At 35.5% G+C, this 23,238-nt stretch overlaps 1 protein-coding gene across 2 annotated transcripts in view; it reads left to right on the top strand.

Moving 5' to 3' along the window:
• The first annotated feature begins 301 nt into the window (after positions 1-301).
• Positions 302-23,238, top strand: part of LOC309608738 (pregnancy zone protein-like) — a 44,322-nt gene continuing 21,385 nt past the window's right edge. Inside the window, exons 1-14 of one of the 2 annotated variants that reach the window (XM_082349157.1) lie at positions 302-3,660; positions 5,686-5,866; positions 6,646-6,799; positions 6,947-6,999; positions 7,565-7,585; positions 8,045-8,213; positions 9,493-9,577; positions 11,684-11,807; positions 13,265-13,379; positions 15,001-15,110; positions 16,505-16,666; positions 17,293-17,520; positions 18,810-18,873; positions 21,325-21,467. In XM_082349157.1, coding sequence (XP_082205283.1) covers positions 3,578-3,660; positions 5,686-5,866; positions 6,646-6,799; positions 6,947-6,999; positions 7,565-7,585; positions 8,045-8,213; positions 9,493-9,577; positions 11,684-11,807; positions 13,265-13,379; positions 15,001-15,110; positions 16,505-16,666; positions 17,293-17,520; positions 18,810-18,873; positions 21,325-21,467 — 1,692 coding nt within the window. In that variant the 5' untranslated portion in view covers positions 302-3,577. Of the gene's footprint in view, positions 3,661-5,685; positions 5,867-6,645; positions 6,800-6,946; positions 7,000-7,564; positions 7,586-8,044; positions 8,214-9,492; positions 9,578-11,683; positions 11,808-13,264; positions 13,380-15,000; positions 15,111-16,504; positions 16,667-17,292; positions 17,521-18,809; positions 18,874-21,324; positions 21,468-23,238 lie in introns of those variants that run through there. The other variant, XM_082349158.1, reaches the window with a different exon arrangement.

Genomic DNA, 23,238 nt, shown 5'->3' with positions numbered 1-23,238 from the left:
CTGCCAATGCAGGGGAAACAGGTTCAAGACCTGGTCTGGGAAGATCCCACATGCCGTGGAGCAACTAACCTGTGCGCTACAACTACTGAGCCTGCGCTCTAGAGCCGGCGAGCCACAGCTACTGAGCCCACGTGCCTAGAACCCAGACTCCACAACAAGAGAAGCCACCACAATGGGAAGCCCGCATGCCACAACAAAGAGCAGCCCCCACTCGCCACAGGTAGAGAAAGCCCGCACGCAGCAATGAAGACCCAACGCAGTCAAAAATAAATAAATAAAATTTATTAAAAAAAAAAGAATATATTGACAATACTTGTAATGATAACTTGATCCAGAAAAGTTTATTACTACTCAGAACTGTATAGGTACAAGAACCTCTTTTACAGTTTTGATTATCTTTAGTTTCAGTAATGTATGATAGGGTGATCTTTAAAGTATATTGAAGCATAAAATACCAGGATAAAATTATCTGGGGAATTAGAATGGAAATCCAAGATCAAGGAAAAACAAGAATGATGTAAGATTTCCAACTTGTAAAAGAAGAGTTCATGTATGTTTTAAATGGATGATGGTAAGCAATAAATGACTGCAGTATTTACATTTCATTGGATACATTTTATTTATTTATTTATTTCTGGCTGAGTTGGGTCTTCGTTCCTGTGCGAGGGCTTTCTCCAGTTGCGGCGAGCGGGGGCCACTCTTCATCGCGGTGCGCGGGCCTCTCTCCGTTGCGGCCTCTCCCGTTGCGGAGCACAGGCTCCAGACGCGCAGGCTCAGTAGTTGTGGCTCACGGGCCTAGTTGCTCCGCGGCATGTGGGATCTTCCCGGACCAGGGCTCGAACCCGTGTCCCCTGCATTGGCAGACGGATTCCTAACACTGCGCCACCAGGGAAGCCCCTGGATACATTTTAAAAATGGTGTTACAGTTTATTTTTTAAGTGTCAGTATTTATAATACACTTTTTGTTATCTTACTGGTGAAGAGAAGTTTTAGAAATCAAGTATGTGTGAAGGGTTACATGCTTAATAAAATTCTTTTAGGGAATACAAGGAAAAAAGAGTTGAAGACCACAGGAATATGTAAGCCTTAGCTGAGAATTCTGAGAACATATTGTTTATGCTCTACAATAAATATTTTAAATGTATCTACTAATATTTTCAATTAAAAAATCACAACAATAAAGTTTTGATAATACTTCAGATTTATTCTTCTATTCCAGAAGTTTAAACTACAATGGTGATTTTGCTTCATACAAATGTGGATTTTTATACTTAGTCATTAGGCATTTGGCCAAAATATAGGTTTGGTATATATCCAAAAAGTATAATTATGCCTGTGAAAAATAACATAGAGACTTCTAAAAAGTCATTTATTATTTATTGTAAGTTAATTTATTCAGTATTAAGCTGGCAGAGAATGAAGATATTTATTTATGGCAGTGTAGGAGTGCAGGATGGAAGTGGAGAGAGCATAAAGTTTCTAACGAGAGAGGAAACCAAACTGAAGCAGAAGAGTTTTATATTCATTCAGCAAGCATTTACCAACTACCAAGGGCTCGCACAATGTATTATTACATTTTACTCTGACCTGGCATTATATCACTCATAGTCTATCATCATGACTGGGGGACTTCCCTGGTGGTCCAGTGGTAAAGAATCTGCCTTAGATTGCAGGGGACGTGGGTTCGATCCCTAGTCAGGGAATTAAGATCCCACGGGGCAACTAAGTCTGCATGCCACAACTACTGAGCCCTTGTGCCTCAACTAGAGCCTGTGTGCTGCAAACTAAAGAGCCCACGCGTCCTGAAGCCCGCGTGCCACAACTAGAGAAGAGAAAACCCGCACACCACAACTAGAGAGAAGCCCGCTCACCACAACAAAGAGCCCACATGCCTCAATGAAGATCCTGCGTGCTGCAATTAAGACCCAACGCAGCCATAAAAAATAAATAATAAATAAATATTATCATGATTGGCATTTTATTTATTTTTTAATGAATTTTTATTGGAGTATAGTTGATTTACAATGTTGTGTTAGTTTCATGTGCACAGCAAGGTGAAGCAGTTATACATATACATATATCCACTCTCTTTTAGATTTTTTTCCCATATAGGTCATTATGGAGTACTGAGTAGAGTTCCCTGTGCTATATGGTAGGTTCTTATTAGTTATCTATTTTATATATAGTAGTGTGTATATGTCAGTCCCAGTCTCCCAAATTATCTCTCCCCCACCCCTTAACCTTAAGTTTGTTTTCTACAGCTGTGACTCTATTTCTGTTTTGTAAGTAAGTTCGTTTGTACCATTTTTTTAGATTCCACATGTAAGTGATATCGTATGATGTTTGTCTTTCTCTGTCTGACTTACTTCACTCAGTATGACAATCTCTAGGTCTATCCATGTTGCTGCAAATGGCACGATTTTTTTCTTTTTTATGGCTAATACTCCATTGTATATATGTACCACATCTTCTTTATCCGTTCCTCTGTTGATGGACATTTAGGTTGCTTCCATGTCCTGGCTATTGTAAATAGTGAATTTTAACATCTTACAAATCTGTAGTTTTATAGTTCACTAAGGACTGTCATGTACGGTATCTTCATTTCTCACTCTTTCAGATCATATACAAAAATGTATGTCAAGAACTAAATATACCTCATCCAAGGGAGTGCTTGTTTCTCCTCATATTGAATTTTATAGTTTAAACCAGTTCTCTATTCAAAACACACACACTTGAATTTTGTGGAGTACTAGTTATACTAATGTAATAGTGTGGATCTTTTTAATTTTCAGAATTCCATAAAAATAGATTCTAACATCCCATCTCCTTAGAAAAGCAAATAGGATGAGGATCACTATTGATAAAATGTTTATATTTCTCACGGTAAAATAAATAAGAATGTTCATCAAACAAAGATTATTTCCTTAGAGGATAAAATTAATTTATTGGCTTTATATTCTAGATGTTAAATGAACTAAGAAACTATAAAAATGCATTACATGGGTTCATTTTCTTTATAAACAAACAAATATATAAGGACAGTTGTAAAAAGCAAAAGCTAAGCTTTTAAACAAAGGAGAGATCATCTTCATACTTATTTTGTTTAACATCTGTGATAAATTTTATTTCTTTGTTTCATTAAATAACTGTATTGGGTGAAGCTTGGGAGAATATGTGATGCTCCCTGGTCTACCAAGAAGAGATTTGGGAAATGTATTTACATAAATAGCTCTTGTTAAAAAAGAAAAAGATCAAGAATGTTGATTGATTTCATCAAATCATGTCATTTACTTTGTTTTTTCTTAAAGATATTTAAAGTGTTGATTAATAATCAGAGCTAATGTAGCCTCAGCATACTATTTTTCAGGCACTTAGAAAATTTGAGCAAGTGGATGAAAGTGATCTGCAATTGATTTTTTTATACTGGAAGTAGTTAATATGTTACCAAAAAAAAATGGTTAGCCATTTACTTTTACTGCCCATTAGGTAAAATAAAAACCAGTGATTCTGGAACAAGAACAGAGTTCAAGGAATCAAGGACTCAAGAGTCCCATTCTTTCCTATTCCTCTCTGCACCATGAGGGGATGTCAGCTGCCTATTCCAGTCTTGATTCTGCTTTCCTTGCTCCTGCCCAGAGATGCTTCAGCTACCTCCAAACCGTAAGCAACATTTCCAGAAAAGTCTATTGCTCCTCTTCCCATTGTGTTATCAGCTTCTTGATGTCTGTCTTTTTATTTATTTCCTGATTCCCTCTGAAATTATCTGTTGTTGAAAAAGCTCAGAAGTGTTGATAAATTGTTATTGCACAGGTGGTAAAAGGCATACTCCAGTTCTAGAAAACTCAGAGATATAGGGCAGTAACATTTGTGAATAATTTACCAAATAAGATTATAGAATTCTACGACATTCATCAAATAAGAATATAGAATTCCTACCGAAAAAAGATAAATTCTTTTTTGACTGGTGCAAAAGGCTGCAGTGTCTTGGCCATTGTAAAGTGACTCAGTGTCTGTGTCTTCCCCAAGCAGGTATTCCCAAGATGGATGCATGACTTACAGACAAGCCAGGGTTTGTGTGTCATTTCACTCAATCCTACAGCAAAACTTTAGGGCTGGCATTAGATTTGAGAATATACAGATTAACAAAATGTGGCCCCTGCCCTTAGTACCTCATAGTATAAAAAAGAGAGAGATAGAGAGATGGTGCACAGCAAATGAAATAAAATGCAAAAACAGAACCAGGCATTGTAGGATTCTGTGAGAATACGCAGAGATAACCTAACTCTTCATGGGAACTGATACAAGTGAAGGGGCATCACCAAAGTCTACATAAGAAAGTTGCTTTTGAGATGAGTCTTATGAAGCCAGTAGAAGTTTTCCAGCTAGACCAGGACATTTCAGAAAGAGAGAGGGTAATGGGCCAGCAGAGCATCACAAAGTGCAGCACATTTAGGTGATTGTAAACGATGGGCAAACCGCAACAGGAGAATATTTTCTTCTGGATGTATATGGTAATGTGTCTGATGATTAGCCTAGTTTTTCTTCCATCTCTAGAGAGTGGAAGAAAGAAAAGAGCTAAGGTTGCTTCTGAAACAGTAGTGAAAAGCGATTCAGCTCCTCTCCATGTATTATCGTTATCTCTTAATGTTTCCTGGAACAAAGAGTTTTGTGCTATCATCCATATGAAACCCAAGACCACATGTGGATAGGTTTTCTTACTGGTTTCAATGATAATTAATGGATTAATAATATTGTTTGTTACTAAAAAAATTTTAAGTTTTTTGGGGATTTATTTACATATAACTGAGAATTAAAATTGTAAGATATTTAAAGTGTACAATACATATATATTGTGAAAGTATTCTCCCCATTGAGTTTAATTAATCTATCAATCTAACAATTAATCTAACACATCTATCTCTCAAATATTTATTTGGGGGGGTGAGAACACTTAAGTTCTGCTCTCATAGCAAATTTCAATTATATAATTTCAATTATACAGTGTTATCAACTATAGTCACCATGTTATATAGTACATCCTCAGACAGACCTTATTCAACTTATAAATGAAAGTTTGTGTCCTTTTACCAACCTATCCCTATTTTCCTCCATCCCCCATTCCCTGGTAACCATTTTTCTGCTCTATGTTTCTGAGTTTGACTTTTTTTTAAGACTCCGCATGTTGTAAGAGATACCATGCAGTATTTGTCTTTCTCTATCTGGTTCATTTCACTTAGCGTAATGCCCTCAAGGCCCATCCATGTTGTCATGAACAGCAGGATTTCTGAATAATATTTGTGTGTGTGCATGTGTGCGTGCGTGTGCATGTGTATGATCACATTTACTTGATTCATTGAAAATTTCTAAATTTGAAAATTATTTCTATACAAAATATATAACAACTCATGGAGTGCTTATCCATAACTTATGAATAGGTTTACTAATATTGAGAGTGAATATTTCCACAGTATAGTAGAAGCATACTGATGTTTAACTTGGTAGGGGTTTTCTGACTTTCTAAGGCCTTCTGGATTGGTCTTTGAAGAAAATACTCCTCTCCACTCCTGTTGAAATCTGGCTCTGCTCTCTGATTGGTGATGATAGCAAAGATCATCTAGAAAACAACCACAGTAATGATGTCTTTTTAGCCCCTCCATGGTTGACCCAGACCCCTCTTCTCCGCAGGCAATACCTGGTCCTGGTCCCATCACAGCTGTATGCTGGGGTTACCGAGAAGGCCTGTGTTGTGCTTAATCACCTGAATGAGACAGTGGAGCTGACAGTAACTCTGGAGTATGAGATGCAGAGCAGGAATCTCCTCACAGACCTGGAAGCGAAGCACTCCTTCTACTGCAGCTCCTTCATGGTCAGTATCCCTCCTTGGGAAAAGGGAGAGCATTACAGGGAGAGCATGTTAGTTGATGCCTTGCATTCTGACCCCCAACAATAAAAAAGCAAAAGGAAGAAAAAAATGAGGAGTACAGAGCAAATTTCAAATTAGAGTCTAAAAATAAAAGTTCTACTGAATATACTTACATAATATTTACAAACAGAACTAGTGCAATATACAAAAGATAATAATGGTTATAGGAAGGACTTCTATAACCATTATTATCTTTGCTCTTAAAGTAAACTTCTAAGGAAAATAATGTTCATGCCATTACAGATACAAACACATAGATTCATAAAGTTAAGTGACTTCTCTAAGATCTCGCAGATGGTTGATGGTTAATGTATTGTCCTTGTAACCTTTAATTAACTTAAAGTATTAAATAGTTAATCATACCAGCTTACTGCCAACAATGATATGTAATGCTGTTTTTGACCGTTGAAAAATAAAATTTAATAATTATTTTAATACTACCATATTGCTGTGAAAATGTGAGCTTGTTATTGCCTTCATTGTCATAACTTGTTGAAGAATTAGTTCATTTTATTGCAATGACATTTTTCCTTCAGTCAAATCAACAATTCGTTGCTGTCATGTTACACGATCATAATAATCTGTAAAAAGAGGGGACATCACCTTTGACCCTATCCCTTACTAATTTTCATGGGACTAACCAGAGAAATGAGAAAATCACAGCGGCTGAGACATTCAGAAGTGGATCTGGGCAGATTCTTCAGCTCTTTTTGGTTTTACAGATTCCGGAGTCATCATCTTCCTCAGCGTTCATTACTGTGCAGGTGAAAGGGTCAACCCAGCACTTCATAAAGAGGAAGCCGATGCACATAACAAAAGCAGAAAGCCTAGTCTTTGTCCAGACAGACAAACCCATCTACAAACCAGGACAAACAGGTACAAAGAATCAAATGAGCAAAAGCAATTTGAAAGGTTGAAGGTGTGGTTCTCTATTAATTTATGGAAATCCTGGCACGTTGTTATCTGTCTTACCACCCTGAGTTCCCACTGGAGGGTTTCATGAGAAAAATCTCTATGTTTCAGTGAGATTCCGCATTGTCTCTGTGGATGTCAATTTTCACCCTTTGAATGAAATGGTGAGTGTCACAACAGTGGGTAAGATTGGCAGAAACAGGCAAAAATGTAAAACCTATTCTTTTGGAGAACCGAGACCAATATGAGATTCTTAAATCTATCACAGAAAGATCTCAGAAGTGTATCACTGCTGGAGAATAAGGGAGATCAGCTCATCAACTACATTTTTAAAATAAATTAAATACTCAGTTAAAATTATCCCCTTAAAGACTCAATTATTTTCATTGAACTGAAGAAAATAAATGCATTTCATTTCTCTCCTAGAGAAATGGAGAATTTCTCAGAGATAAACATCATCTGCAAAATAAACTATTATTAGGACCTTTTTACCTAAATGCAGATTTCTCAATTGTACATTATTTCATTAAAGGGAAGTCATGATTTCTTAAGAGACGTATGTCCCAAACTAAACATAAAGTGTTGTGAATGAAGTGGGGCCACATTTCCTCATTTGGACAAGAAATGAACAGGCTCACTTCCTCTGGTCCCGATACTGTATTAATGCTAATGTCATGGTGTTCTCTTTCTAAACTCTATCTCACACTCATACTATTTCTTTCTTTTCAGTTCCCAGTGGTTTATATTGAGGTAGGTAATATATTGTGTATCTCAGTTGGGGTGAGGACTCACTGCCAGTTGTGTTAAATTGCCTCTCTCCACCTCCACCTTCCCCACTGGCACTTCACCAAAACTAAATAAACACCGTTTTCCCTGTCTCTCTTAAATCCTGGGGAGAGTAGATAAGATATAAATGAAGGAACAAAATTCCCTGAGATGATGCAATTTAGTGGCTCTTCCAATATTTCTGACCAAGATGGGTATGCATAATCTCAAAAAGAGGTACTATCACCTGTCATATCTCATAGCTGGGAAAGATGTCCTTTGCTCAGTCTAGAATTCCTAGAAACCTTTGCTAATACCTCTGGTGCCAATTTACCAATCAGCTAATTTTCCAACTCCCAATGTCACTCTCCCTGAAAAGCTGTTCCTCTACTCAAAATTATATATTCAGTTGCTTCTATGAACTTGTGATGTTTTTACCTATAGAATCCCAAGAGGAACCGGATTTTCCAATGGCACAATCTCAAATTGCACTGGGGACTCAACCAGCTCTCTTTCCCACTCTCAGTGGAGCCCACGCTGGGTCCCTACAAGGTCATACTGCAGAAGGAGTCAGGGGAAAAAATAGAGCACTCTTTTGAGGTGAATGAATATGGTAAGAATTCTGCATGTGTCCAAGATATTTATGACATTATAGAGTGTAAGACTGGATCATTTTTACATGTAGGTGACAAGCAAAAATCTAGCATATAATAGTTGAAAATCAGCAAGCCTTTTTATTTATTTAAATATTTGCTAAGCACGTTTCATGCACTATCTCATTTAATCCTTACAGTAGCCCTCTGAGGCAGATCCTAAACCTTCTCCAGTTTACAAATGAACATATTAATACTAGAAAAGTTAGTAATTTACCAAAATCACAGAGCCAACAAGAAGCAAGAGAAATTTTAATAGTTCCATCTGACCCTATTCAAACATCAATTGTTAACCAATACATTATGTTATCTACATGCATCTCTTGATGTATATCTTATAACAGGAGGTATTTCCTGGGATTACATCCTGGCTGTGTGTGACCTACATGTAATCTACTCTAATAATAGTAATCAGACATTGAAACCATCTTATTAGTTATCAGTTATGCGGATTTTCTAACGTAAGTTAAATATATCATGCCATGGATAAGGAGACCTATCACAAAAACAGGATTCCCAAAACTCACCAGAACTGCCATGAGAATTATAGAACAGGGATTCATTATAGAAATAACAAACCTTATACACAACTATGAGAGAGGCTGGGAAAGTCAGAGTCCAACAGGAGGAGATGGCAGATCAGAGGAAATTACTAACCAGTCCTCCTGAAGCATTGGTGGGGATGGACAGATCAGAACACACAAGGGCACCTTCAGATGCCAGAGTGGAACACGAAGGGAAACTGACAGAATCAATGGAAGACTGTTACCTCTCCTTACCTACCACTCCAGTATTTCTATAACCAGGTGCTGATGGTGGGCCTAGGGTCTCTGTGAGTCAGCAGGGTTTAGAAGTTGGGAAGGAGAGCTGGACACAGAGAGGGAAAAAATAAGGACAAACTGGAAACTGCTGGGCCCTGTGTACCTGTAACCACGTCTAACCATGGTGATCTTCAGAGACTAATGATGCTACTTTCCTCCCACCTTTGAAATCTTGGACAGATTCAGAGAAGGAGATTCTAGGAACCATAATACCAGCTTTTAACCAAGTTAACATGGTACCAACTGCCCATGATTATGACGGCATCTCCTTTGCCAGTAGTGGCCCTGCTGCCCCTTACTGTAATTGAAATCACTTTATGTGGCCCTTTGTTACAAGGTTCTGTAGTAGAATCATTACTAATACTTACAGGACCTCCTGCCCACTCTCACCGTTTTTTTTCTCTTTTATTGATAACAGTTTTGCCCAAATTTGAAGTCCAAGTGAAAATGCCCAAGACTATTGGTTTTCTAGATGATGAATTTGTGGTATCCGTCTGCAGCCTGTGAGTTACATTTTTTCATCTCATTTCTTTTTCCCTACTTTATTTGTATTGCCCATGATGATCACTGGACTTTGAAGTGTTTTAATTAGCGAAGGAATGACTGTCTCCCCAACTTGTCTGAACTCAGACTAGGGAGCAGTGGTGGTGGCATACAACACTTTTACTGCTAATAATAAAAATTATTAACTGAGCACTGAAAATGTGCCAGGCAATGTTTTAAGTGCCTTGCACTTATTTACATTTTTTTTCTTACACTAATCCTATGAGATGGGGATAATTATCCTCATTTTACAAATGAGGAAACTGCAACACATAAAGGATAAAATAACTTGTTCAAGTTCCTACAGACAGTAAATTCCAGAAGACTGGAATTTAAATCCAGCAGTTCACTCCAGACCCTGAACCCTTCACCACTATTCTATATTGCCTCTGAAAGTAAAAAAAAAAAAAAAAAAAAAAAAAAAATCTAGCTTCATGAAGCATTTCTATATTTCTATATCCCAGACACTGGGCTAAATTGAACCTGGGCCATCCAACTCTGGAGCCCATGCTCATAGATTCCATGTTATTCCATGTCTTATTATTTCCATTTTTTTATAGTTCCCAATTTCTTAAACTATGGAAAGCTAGAAAGAAGCTAAGTAGACCCTCTATCTTAAAGGCTGGATATATAAGGTAGAATTTAAAATACATGTCATTTATTTCTTCCCTGCTTGCTTTTAGTGCAGTAGAGTTCCCCCCTACATGCACCAAGGAGGTTGATTTTACTTCTTGCTTCTAAAAACAACATGAAAAACATGTTTTCATTCTTCTCACCAGCTCTGATGCTATAAATTTTTCCATCAGAGGGAAAGGCTTTTGATTCAGATATAAAGATAAGATTCAACAAAGTGATTAAATTTAGTAAATAATTTATTACTTTATCAGCACTTTTTTGGGGTGTGGGAGACTATAAAAAGAGGAAGCTTGGGGCTTCACAGTTTGGGCAATAAGTCTCTAACCTAAGTCTGCATCAGAATCTATGGACGTTCTTAGTTAAAATGTAGATTCCTCAGCTCCACCTCTAGAGATTCCAATCATAAACCTGAGGAAGGATTTGGGACTCTGAATATCACTGCATATCTCAGGGAATCTCAATGTGGGTGGTCCATGAAGCATACTTTAAGAAGCAATAGACTAAGTTCAGCTTCACATCATGTCTTAGTCCGTTCAGGCTGCCATAACAAAATACCACAGACTGGGGAGCTTATTAACAACAGAAATTTATTGCTTACAGTTCTAGAGGCAGGTAAATCCAAGATCAAGATGCCAACATGGTCAAGTTCTGGTGAAGGTCCTCTTTCTGGTTCATAACTGGTGTCTTCTCCTTGTGTCCTTGTGTGTGGAGGAAGGGACAAGAGAGCTCTCTAGAGCCTCTTTTATAAAGGCACTAACGCATTCATGTGAACTTCACCCTCCTCCCAAAGGCCTCACCTCCTAATACTATCATCTTTTGGGGTTTAGAGTTTCAACAAGTGAATTTTGGGGGGACATAAATATTCAGACCATACCACGTCACATCTCTCCATCAGATTTGGCAGAATCCGACTGTCATCATGATACTGTTCACTTATAATGTTTTTGTTCTATAGCTAGTGCTTTCCCATTTAATTCCTCATTTATCCTCTTAAAATATACATGAGTTAGGGAGGGCTTAGAAATACACTGTGTATGCTTCCCTAATTTTTTTCCTAAAACAACTTAGGAGGTATTGGCAAAGCTAGAAACATAACCTAGGTAATCTGACAGCAGAGAAAGAAGGAAATAAGGCAGTTTTATAGTAAGACTTCAGCTGAGAGGGAAGAAAGATCTGAGAAAAACTGCATTGTTACTTTTCCATTTGGAGGTGTTTCAAAAAGTATTTCAGTATTCAGTAAGTATTTTCTCTTAGAGTTGTAGATAATTAAGACACAGTTTCAGAATAAGTGCTTCTAAAGTACAAACGCTTTGGAAGGAAATACAATTGCTGTCAATGAGTAAGATGGGTATATGAATGGATCAAATCCTGTGAAGAACATCTGAGTTATTTATGTTAAGTATTTTTTGTATGACTCTTTACTGTTATAGATACACATATGGAAAGCCTGTCCGTGGTCTGGTGACAATTAATGTGTGCAGAAGATATTCACGATACAGTTCTACCTGCCATGGAAAACATTCACAAAGTATCTGTGAAGAATTTAGTCAGCAGGTATATGGAAATCACTCTCCCCAGGACACTAACACCAGATCTTGTTTTCTTGTGGCTGATAATAGAATAGAGAATACAATACAATACAATACAATATGAGAGTAGTGTTTGAAATAGTCACCTAGGAGAAGTGTGGAGTAAGGGAAACATTTTAAGATTGCCTGGCAATGATCGGAACCAACTTGAGGGCTGGGCTCATGGATTTATAATGGTATTTATTTGGCCAGTTTTGTCATTTCCTTCTGACCGCAATTGACATGCCAGGTATATGGGCATAAAAGGATGTGGAAGTCTCCAAAGTTGGCTTTTATCAAACGGATAATAGAAGAAGAATGTGACAGATGTTAAGAATTGGGCTAGTGGGAGAATCAAATGACACCCTATGGAATCTACCCTGCGTAGAGGAGACTGAAAGCAGCATCAGGTTGAGGAGAGGGGGACTGAGAGGGATGATGAACTGGAGGCCTCGATTACATCAGAGAAAAAGTGGAGCAAGAATAACTAAGGGAAACAGCAGTAGGACACGTATTAAAAAATGAAATGTTTGAATACTGATTTCAGGGGAAGAGTATATAAAAGTCCAGGGTGCGGCAATGTGAGCGGACACTATAAGGGTGTGGAAAAGCAAGTTATCAAAGTTGTAGAGACCAAATAAATGAAAGGCTAGGGTGGTGAATATGATGATGAAGTTCAAGATAAACATCGATAAGCAAGATAAACATGAGAGAAATCTAGCTGCCAAAATCCTTACTATATCAGGGAGACTAGGATTAATTTCTGTTTCCAAATGAGTCATGAGATCTGCATATAAGTACATTAAATAAGATTAATTATGCAATAAATATTTTCATGTAAATAAGTACAAAAATGAAAACAAATCTTGATTATAATATGAAACCCGATGTTTAATTTAGAGATCTAATTGCTATAATGATTCATCTAGTCAAGGAATATATGTGTTTTTTTTAATGTCCTAGATATCAAGAAAACACAGTTAAGAAAATACAGTCCCTAGTCGATATTTAGGTGGAGGTCATTACAGAGGCTCCTTAGAACATGTTATGTCTGAGCTGAGTTTAGAAGAGCAGTAACTGTTGGCCAAGATGAGAATGGAAGAAAGAATGTTATTTGAGGAACAATATACACACACACACAAAGAGATAAAATGACAAAATACCATGGTACATTGGGGAAACTCTAGGAAGTTTAATATGACAGCAATGGGATAGGCTTTTGGAAGAGAGGGGAGAAGGCAAAGGTTGGCAATGATTAACTCAATGATTAATGAAGAAATTTTGTATCATTTGGGGGCTTGGGAAAAGATAAGCACCCAAAAGATGGTCAGAACATTTGTAAAATTTCCTTCTGTGGCCAACACAAAATGTTCATAGGTTGGTAACTGACTTTTTTTTTATCACAAATCAGAGGACCCAGGAATTCTCTTCCTTTCTCTTCAGGCAGACGAGGAAGGCTGTTTCACACAACTAGTAAAAAGTAAAATATTTCATCTGAGACAAAAAGGATATGACATGAAATTACAAGTGGAAGCCAAGGTCAGAGAGGAGGGAACAGGTTTGTATTATTTTTAAATATTTATTAATTTATTAAACATTTATCAAACTTCCATTCCATGTAAAATGCTTTATAGTTTCTGGGGACTGTAACAACGGCATGGTCTCTGCCTTCAAGGAATTAGGAATCTACAAAGAAATTATATATATGGCTATGTATATACGTATGCACGTATTATATATAACCGTAATAAAATTTCCCCAGGAAATGTAAAAAATAAGGGCCAAATGAGCATGAAGAGAGAGAGTTAATTCTAATATAGAGCTGAAGAAGGCTTTGAAAAGTAACATTTGAGCAGATTTGAATAGAATGGAGAGTATTTTGAAAGATAGCAATGGAACAGGAAAGCGCAATAGGCATAAAACAAATGTGTTCAGTCCCAGAAGAATCTTAAAAAAGTAGGCTGGTTTAGAAAAGTAAATCATGTACTAAAGAGATTAGACTTTATTATGAAAAGCATTGGATATCTTCAGATATATTTAAGGCGAATGACCTAAATAAATTGATTTTTTTTTTAAAGTTAATTCCAGGAGGCATGAGAAGGACAGGCTAGATGAAAAATGTGTTACAATGTGATACATCAGAATACTATTCAAAGGTGACCCCAAAGATTACAACTTGGGGGCCGGGGAAATGGAAATGTCATTAACCAAGATAAGGAAAAGGTGAGAAAGAGCTATGGTGATGAGAATGTGTCAAAGATAATTAATCACAGTTTGGAACATCAAGATGGAAATTGATTCATTCCATTCATGTCAAAATGAAATTCATTTTGACAATTTCAAAAGAAAGCCAGAACAAAATCAGAACCAGAAATGTAAATCTGAAACCATTCTCATTGTGTCCAGATCCTCCTAAGAGTAAATGCAAGTGTTCTGAAAGTGAGCTCACTTAGCATTGCTAAATTGAGGCTAGAGGCAGACAATGAGGGGCCCAAGAACAGAAACAACTGCAGTTAGGAAATAGTATCAGATAAGTCAGCAAAATAAAACTAGAAGTCACAGGGTTAGGGGAAATAAGGACAATTTCTTAGATGCCACTGGTAGGGTTTCAGTGGTACTTATGTATGAAGTACTTCTGAGAGTTCATTTTGATGAGGTCTGAGATGAGAATACCATATTGGAGGAAAATAAGGATCTTTTAGACTTGATAGAGCGGTGCTTTAGATGATGGAGTTAAAATACAGATCACACTTCACTGAATGGAAGAGCACTGGGTATTGGCTATACTTTTCACCATGTGGTAAAAAGAATGTTTTTGCTGGGGAAGTAGTTTGTGATAGAAATTTAAGAATATTTTTAGGCCAATGTGAAGAATCAAGTTGTATGCAGAAAGTTGTTGGGGGAAGGCATGGATGTGAAATAGACACAAAGATAGAGCAAGATCCCAGAGGAGATGAGGTGAAAAACTTCTCAAGAACATGTGTGGAACAAGCAGAATATTTGTGAAAACAGAATTGAGGAAGTATGGATACCAATGATTTTCTAAGCATGAGAAATTCTGGAAAGACTAAGAAAAGAGTATATGGATGGTATTTTGTTACAATGGAGTGAAACTGGGATGGAAGTAGGAGGTGAGCTGAATATATGGAAGAGTTCAACTTCACTGAATTATTTTTCAGGGTTGGAATTAACTGGACATGGATCATGTGAAATCACAAACACCTTAAGCAAACTGAAATTTACAAAAGTGGATTCCCATTATAGACGTGGGCTCCCTTTCTTTGGGCAGGTAAAGTAATCTTTTCAATATAATCATGATTGGGGGGATGTGGCTTTTAAGAAAACAAATTTTTATATCACAAAATCAAAATTTATTATAAAAATGAATATTTATTTAGAGTAAGAAAAGAATAACAAATTACAAATTTGAAAGGCAAATACTGTCACAGAATCCCCCAAAAAAAAGCATATTCTTACTAATTAACTTCCTAACACACCTTTATAATACACTTTTCCTGTATAGTTTGGCTGCATACTCTTTGATTGCCTCTTTATAAACAATGATTTTATAATATAATTTTCTATAGAAAGAATAAGATATTTTCATCTAGTTTTTTTATTATTGTTAGTTTTTTAACTTTTTTTTAGTTTCAAGGCTCAATATTCATAATAATATTGCTAAATTATAAGACTGATATCCAATTTAGTAAACTATCAAGGAAATGTAAGATTTCTAGGCATTTTACATTTTATTTTGTAATAACTAATCTTTGAATTGACAGTTTACAGGCAATTTCCTCATTTTATTGACGTATACGAATTTGATATTGTCTTAAGGTATTCCAGTATTTTGTATCAAATTGGCAAGAAATTAATAATGGGGCAAGACCATTTCAGGTCAAGAGAAAAGCATGAGAAAACTGAAGACTTGGAGGATGAATATGACTTGGCCAGAAATTTAAGAAAGATGAGAGAACAGCCAAGGCTGTAGGTGTACAACAGCTTTTTCAGGATCAAAGAACCAAGTGTGTTTTAGGTTATGTTCAGAATTTTGGATTGAGAAGTTACTGAAAGTTTTAGGGAGAATGACATGAGCAGTGTAGTTTAAACTGTATAGAGAATGGTTTGAAGCAAGGACAGAGCAGCAGAGGGTGGTGTACTGCATAAACTTAAATAGAAAGATATAGGAAACCGGATGGGAAAAAATATTGTGGTTTTAACTGGAATGGAAGCAGTAGATTTGGAGAGAAGTAAATAGGAATAAAAGATGTTTAGCAGGGGAAGGGTTAGCACTTGGCAATGGGTTAGATATAGGCACTGTTATATATAGACAGTGAAAGAGAGAACATGACCAAAAAAATAAGGCCCTACATATTCCTGCATAAATTACCGGATGGATAGAAGCCCTATATACTGAGATAGAGAACACCAGAGATGAAGAAAATTTGGGAAGGTAACATCATGAGTCCACTATTGGCTATTCTCAGTTGAATGCTCATAAGTTATCTAAATATAAATGTCAAAAAGAAAAATATTTTAGAGCCCAGAAAACAAATCTTATTTTCATATTCTAAGATCTTCGTTAAGTGACAATGGCCAAGGCGTCAAGAGGCGAATACGACAGAGTAGAAAATGTTATTGCTATATAACACCCGAAACCAGCCATCACTTTCCTATTTCTAGGTTCTTCTAGTTGATGAGAAGGATCAGCCAATCCCCAATAAAACTGTAGTTGTCAACGTGGACGTACCTGCATACCGTGCCGGCTTTACTACGAATGAGCATGGTTTGGTGAACATTTCCATTGATACCAGTAACTTCACGTCTTCTTTCATTTCAGTTTTGGTAAGTGGAAAGGGGCATCTGGGACTAAAAAGACACAGACCACTGGGGCCACAGAATTTAAGGGTACATGGGAAGCAGGTGAATTCCAGGGAGAAAAGAAAAGGTGATAAAGACTAAAGTAGAAATTAAGCAATATGGAGAACTACATAATAAGAAATGAAAAATTCTCTGTCAGAAACTTTTACTTTAGATAGACTCTGTTTACAACATGATCTAGTTTCAGGAGACTTTTAAATATTAGAACATCTTGATAGTCTCTTGAAAATTCAACATTTTTACAATTTTATTACAAATTAGATTTTGCCTTGTTTCCTTGGTATACCACTATTTTTGTTTTGTGTTAAATATTCAAATGTCCTTATGCAACTTACAACCGTAAGGGTATGAAGAAAAAGTAATTAATCTTGACTATGAGTGAATAATACCTACTAAATCAGTATGGCATAAACTTAAATAAACTTAAGGGAAAGTTGTTTCGAGATTATGCTTTATTTGGGAAGGCAGCCTATAATGAAACCAAGTAAGCATGATTCTTATAAAATCTTCAGTAAATGACAGTGACCAATATATACATAATATATGTTAATAACAAATAACCTACTTAAGACCTTTATTCTATCCATTAGGTCACTTACAAGCAGAATAACCTCTGTTTTGATAACTGGTGGCTTGAAGAATTTCACACACCAGCACAGCACACTGTAAGGCATATTTTTTCCCCGAGCAAGAGTTATGTTCACCTTGAAACTGTGGCTGGTACCATGGCCTGTGGGCAAACCCAGGAGATTTGGGCACACTACATCCTGAATGGACAGATTCTGAATGATGAAAAAGAATTAACCTTCTATTATTTGGTAAGAATAAAAGCCAGTGTAGCTCTTACTAATTATGTAGACCCTAAAAAGACAGAGTTCCTATCTAAGTAATGCTCTTTATATCAATATAATGTTTTTATGAGTGAAGAGAAGTTGTTTCCTAACAAATTAATGCTTTAATTTTTCATTTATGTTCTGGTCTCCACTGAAACTTTTAAGTTTTTCTTTTTCTGAGTTCCAATGGAAAATTATTGAATGGAAGAGGGAAGAGCTTAAGACAAATGCCTTGTTAGACAAAAAGATTGTTTAGTAGATAAATAAGCAAAGGATAAATATCAAGAACTTAGCCAATAGGAAATAAAAAGTATAAACAATCTTCTAGAAAAATGTCAATTTAACATTAATTGGAGAAGTGAAAATTAAAAGAATAAAGCAGTAGTATTTTATTCTTATAAAGGTTCTAAATAATTTACAAAGTTCAAGAACTGGTGTAACTGCAGGGAAAAGTACATTGACAGGCATATTATAAATTGATATGATCCTTTTCAGGTCAGTATACCTATTTATGTACAAAAATTTAAAATATTCAAAGCTGGTAGTTATCCAAGTAAGTCTTTTTAAGAAGAAAAACTTATGTTTAGGAAATTCTGTATCGGAACATTAACTATAAATAGTATTTTTTTATTCTATAAAAAAGTGAAAAAATTGGCAGTAAGTTAGAATCTTAGCTTTATTGCTTCCTAGTTATGCGACCTCAGGTAATTTACTTAATCTCATTTGTAAAGAGAAATGTCAATCATCTCATCTGAATACTGAAGATAGTATTTATACCTACTTCATAGAGTTATTGTCAAAACTAAATAAAAATCTTAAAACTAAATTATTTAGTTCAGTACCTGGCACATAGAGAGTGTAAATACTTTTAGTTGTTTGTTTTTTTTTTAAATAGAGGCAACAATAGAGAATACTTACATATATTTTATACCTGCCTTCACTATAATATATTGCTTTGCACATAATAGATGCTTAAAATATTTGTTGAAAGAATATGTAAATTTAAAATATTAATATTCAAGGTAAGTAGTAATATTAAGTAAAATTCTGAAACACTGTAAAATTTTATGTTTATTTAAAGTATGTTGTTTGAAGTAAAGTTTATTATTTAAACTATATGTATAGGAAAATATTGAAAGAGAAATTTAGTGAACAAAAACAATTTCTGGGTTGAAGTAGTGAGTTTTTATTTATTTGTGTATTATACATATGTTTAAGTAAGTTTAATAAGTACCCTTTAAAATGATAATACATGTATTTCCTTCTGCCTTCAGATCAAAGCAAGAGGAAGCATCGCTCGGTCAGGAACCCATGTGTTGTCCATTAAGCAAGGAGAGAGTAAGTACTTTCAGGATTTCCTATTTTTTCTCTCAAATTGTCAAATCCCAAACGTTTTAGCAAGATGAAGCTATTTCTTACATTGGAGGAAATGGTCAGCAGCTTTCTTCCATCAACCGAAGAGGAGGAAGCTGATAAAAGAAGGATACTAGGTTCATTTTAGTCCATTTAGAACTTTTTTTTAATCCTTTTTATAACATTTCTATATTCTAAATATTATTTCTAAAGTAAAATATATTCATTTTATTATTAAATTTTGTAAATGCAGAAAATAATTGAAAAATGCAGAAAATCACCAAAGAAAAATTTTACTCTGTATGTTTTTGTATTAGTTTCCTATTGCTTCTGTAGGAAGCTCTCTGGCTAAAAACCGCACAAATTTATTATCTTATAGTTCTGTAGATCAGAAGTCTTACGGGCTAACATCAAGTTGTGAGCAGAACTACATTCCTTCCGGAACTCTAGGAGATTACTTGTTTCCTCACCTTTTCCATCTTCCAAAGACCTCCTGCATTCCTTGGTTTATGGCCTCTTCTTCCATCTTCAATGCCAGCAACACACCGTCTTCAAATCTCTCTTATATTCCTGCCTCTCTCTTTTAGATCATACTCTCCTTCTAGATTTTCTTGAATCATAAATATCCATTGATATCTGTTATCCCAGAAAGAATAACTAACTTTTCAAGAAATAATCTATTAAGAAAAGATAAGTATATTTAGTCTCTTTATTTGTTACATGTCCCCAGGTTAAATCTCATAAGTAGCTTCCTTTTTTTCTGTTCATTTGAATAGTTATAGGCTATCATTTTACTAAAGCAATATTTATTAACAAAGCATATTTAGAAAGATTGAAAAGCCCATTCACCCAAGGCGAGTCAATACTTCCAAGAAAAAATAAAGAATATGTATTGTAAAATATCTCTTGCTAAAAGTATTTTTATTGCTTAAAAAAATTGAATTCAGGCACTCAAATATGGACAGTGCCTCTAATTCTCCATTTAATCATTGATTTTTATGGGATTGATCATTATATTGGTTTTTCTAGAGCAGGTAAGGTTGTTCCTAATAGCATATCAAAAATCAAGCTGCCTCCTAAGGCAATTTCTTCAAAATCAGTTCCTGTAATAGAGTTTAAATCCTATATAGTATACTGAGTATCTTGAGAGGTGAAATGCGGAGAAGGAAGTGTCTCTCTAAGAAAAAATACACTTCATTTTATTTGATGATAACTATGTAAATGGTTGCTTTTCCATTTGTCTTTGATTTCTAGGAAACTCAGTGTTAAATTTAAGCACTCTAGTGTTTAACCATCTGTTATAGCTTCTTTTTTTTAAAAAAGGGAACTTTATTTTTATTTATTTATTTATTTATTTATTTATTTATTTTTGGCTGCATTGGTTCTTCGTTGCTGCGCATGGTCTTTCTCTAGTTGCGTTGAGCGGGGGCTACTCTTCATTGCGGTGCGTGGGCTTCTCATCGCGGTGGATTCTCTTGATGTGGAGCACGGGCTCGAGGCGCGCGGGCTTCAGTAGTTGTGGCTCATGGGCTCTAGAGCACAGGCTCGGTAGTTGTGGGGCACAGGCTTAGTTGCTCTGCGGCATGTGGGATCTTCCCAGATCAGGGCTCGAACCCGTGTCCCCTGAATTGGCAGGCGGATTCTTAACCACTGCGCCACCAGGGAAGCCCTGTTATAGCTTCTTAATAAAATTTATTCCTGCCTATGTTTAACCCTGCTTCAGAAATCCAGTTTCATATGGTTTCAGTATCATTGTTTCAAATTTATTTCGACCCTGCTGTTTTTGTGTATTTTCACCACAAGCTGCCCTCAGATCTTCTATAGATATAGGAAGGCTACAGTTTTTAAAGAAATTTATGCTACAAATATAAAACAGAACATTTATGAGATTAAGCAGATACATGAATTAAACACTATGTAATTCACACAGAAAGTAACCACTAAGATAAATGCATTGAATTCTTTTATAAAAATCAGAGGCGTACTGTTTTGTACGTGATTATTTGTACCTGTATCTCCGCTCTGTTTTAAATGGCCTGAAGGTAGAGACTATGTTGCATTCTTTGACTTGGCCTCATGCATATGACAAGAACTGTGCTGATTGGATCATAGATAGAGATCATTAAAGGTGTCTAAAAGTTCTTCTCTCTTCTTAATGTCTTTTTTTTTTTAATTTAAAAATAGAGACATTCACTAAATGTTCTTTTCTACTTCCGCAGAGGAAATGAACAATTTAACCTACATCTTTAGGGGAAAATGTCATTAGTTCAGCATATATTTATTGAATACTACTGCACGCAGAATGGTATAAATGCAAGTCTTACTTCAGTTCGCTCCAAATGTAAATAAGTTAAATAATTTGAGAACCTCTTCTTTATAAAATTGAAACTCTTCCCTCTTCCTAATCTATTATCTTGAACTTTCTTTACTCTCCAGTGAAAGGGGTATTTTCCTTCTCCTTTCAAGTGGAATCAGACATTGCTCCTACAGCCCAGTTGCTTATTTATACTATTTTACCTAATGGAGAAGTTATTGCAGATACTGAGAAACTCGAGATTGAAAACTGTTTTGCCAATAAGGTGGGTGTTTTGTTTAAGCCCAGTCCTTTTCTTCATCTCCCCTTTTGAAGTATGGAAAATAAGGAACTTATGTACATTAAAAGACTGCCATGTAGTGCTCCCAAAACTTTCTGCCAAAGGATCTCTAAAGGAAAGACTGACGCTAAGCCCTGGGAGGTCTAGAGGAGTCATTCAAAGCAGGTGGCCATCAGCACAATTTTTTCTCTTGCTTTATCTGAAAATTCATGTGGAATTCAAAATATAGTCTACAATTAACCTTTAATAGTTTTAATTTTGAAATGTTTGTTCCCCAAATTTTCGGTTAAAAATGATGCTTCACAATGATGTCAATTTTATTCTATCATATCCCCCTGACACGCCTCCATGTACTACTGCAGAAATCAGTAATTTATTGTGAGTTAAATTCACTTTGAATTTGAAACAGAACAGGGGTATATGTATGTATCCCATTTTGAGAAACATAGCCTGGGCACTCTAATAATGACTATAGCATAAAAATCTAAGTTGCATATGGGATCTTCTTATATTTCCAAAGAATGCATAGTTGTAATGAGAAGCCTACTGAGATATTAATAAGCTTTATCCCAACAGAATTTTCTGTGTAATCTTAACATTAACAATCAAATAGGATCCACAGACTTCAGATATATTTTTTAAAATATACCTACAAGGACTCTAACATGAGCTTTATGAAGATTAAAACAACATGCATTTACAGGAAGTGAACATTTCTGCAATGAGAATTATATTTAGATTGTCCTTTTTAACATGCAATGATCTAAGAAAATACACAGTGGATTCTGAATAAATTTTCAACTCCATCTTAGTAAAGAATGCTGTTAAACCTGGACAGGTGTCCAAGAGCATCATTTGTGTTCTGTTTGGATGTTCTGTGTGTTTCATATAAACCTAGAAGAGACTTTTGTTTCGAGCTCCAATGTCTTTATTGCTAATCATGGGTAGTTAGTTTTTTGTTAAACCTTGGAATGGCCATCTTATGCTACAGCTTTCAGCACACTTTACTCATCCCAGCAGTGGTTTCACTCTGGTGCAAAAACATGTGACAGCTTCTGTGTCATATCATAAAACTTCCACATAGAAGCAAAAGTCCATGGACATTATATTCAATCACTTCACATCAAATATCTTTTCACTTATCATTGATCAGAGATGGAGCTAAGCTATGATAAATATAGATGAAGATTTTTGCAGTATTCAGAAGAAAGTTGACTATGTGTTTAAAAGTTAGAGAGTTATTAAAGTTAACAATTAAGGACCCTAGAAGTGAGACATCCTTACAGGGTGATGAGCAGAGTAAAAAGTGGGTTGAGAATGTGAGGAAAGATCCAGGTCAGTCTGAGACCTGTGTTTCTTTAAACCAATATACTTTAAATAATTTTTTGATCTTTGTTGGAAAGAGGAAACCTGTTTTCTATTCACCATCCATATACCACTTTCTTACTTTAATAATGACAGATTTATTATACACATTAAATACTATGTAACAGTTTAAATTGTCTGTTATTCCTAACTGGAAATAATTATTCATTAAGGATAACATTGATTAATGTGGATAGGTACAGGCTCTCAAAATATGCCTTAAAGTTCTTTTCTGGTTCTCATATCAGTAGAACATTTTACATTTTCAAGCATATCCATTTCTTGGTTAGGAGTATTTTCAGTGATTATAATCTCAAATAACTCACTTGTTCATTTGGTATGGACATTCACAGACATATTTTAATGAACTTAAATTTTCTAAAAATAAAAA

Source organism: Balaenoptera borealis (genome assembly GCF_965194805.1).
Source record: "Balaenoptera borealis genome assembly, chromosome: 13".
NCBI classification, from domain to species: Eukaryota; Metazoa; Chordata; class Mammalia; order Artiodactyla; family Balaenopteridae; genus Balaenoptera; species Balaenoptera borealis.
This window is presented reverse-complemented; position numbering and strand designations above follow the sequence as displayed.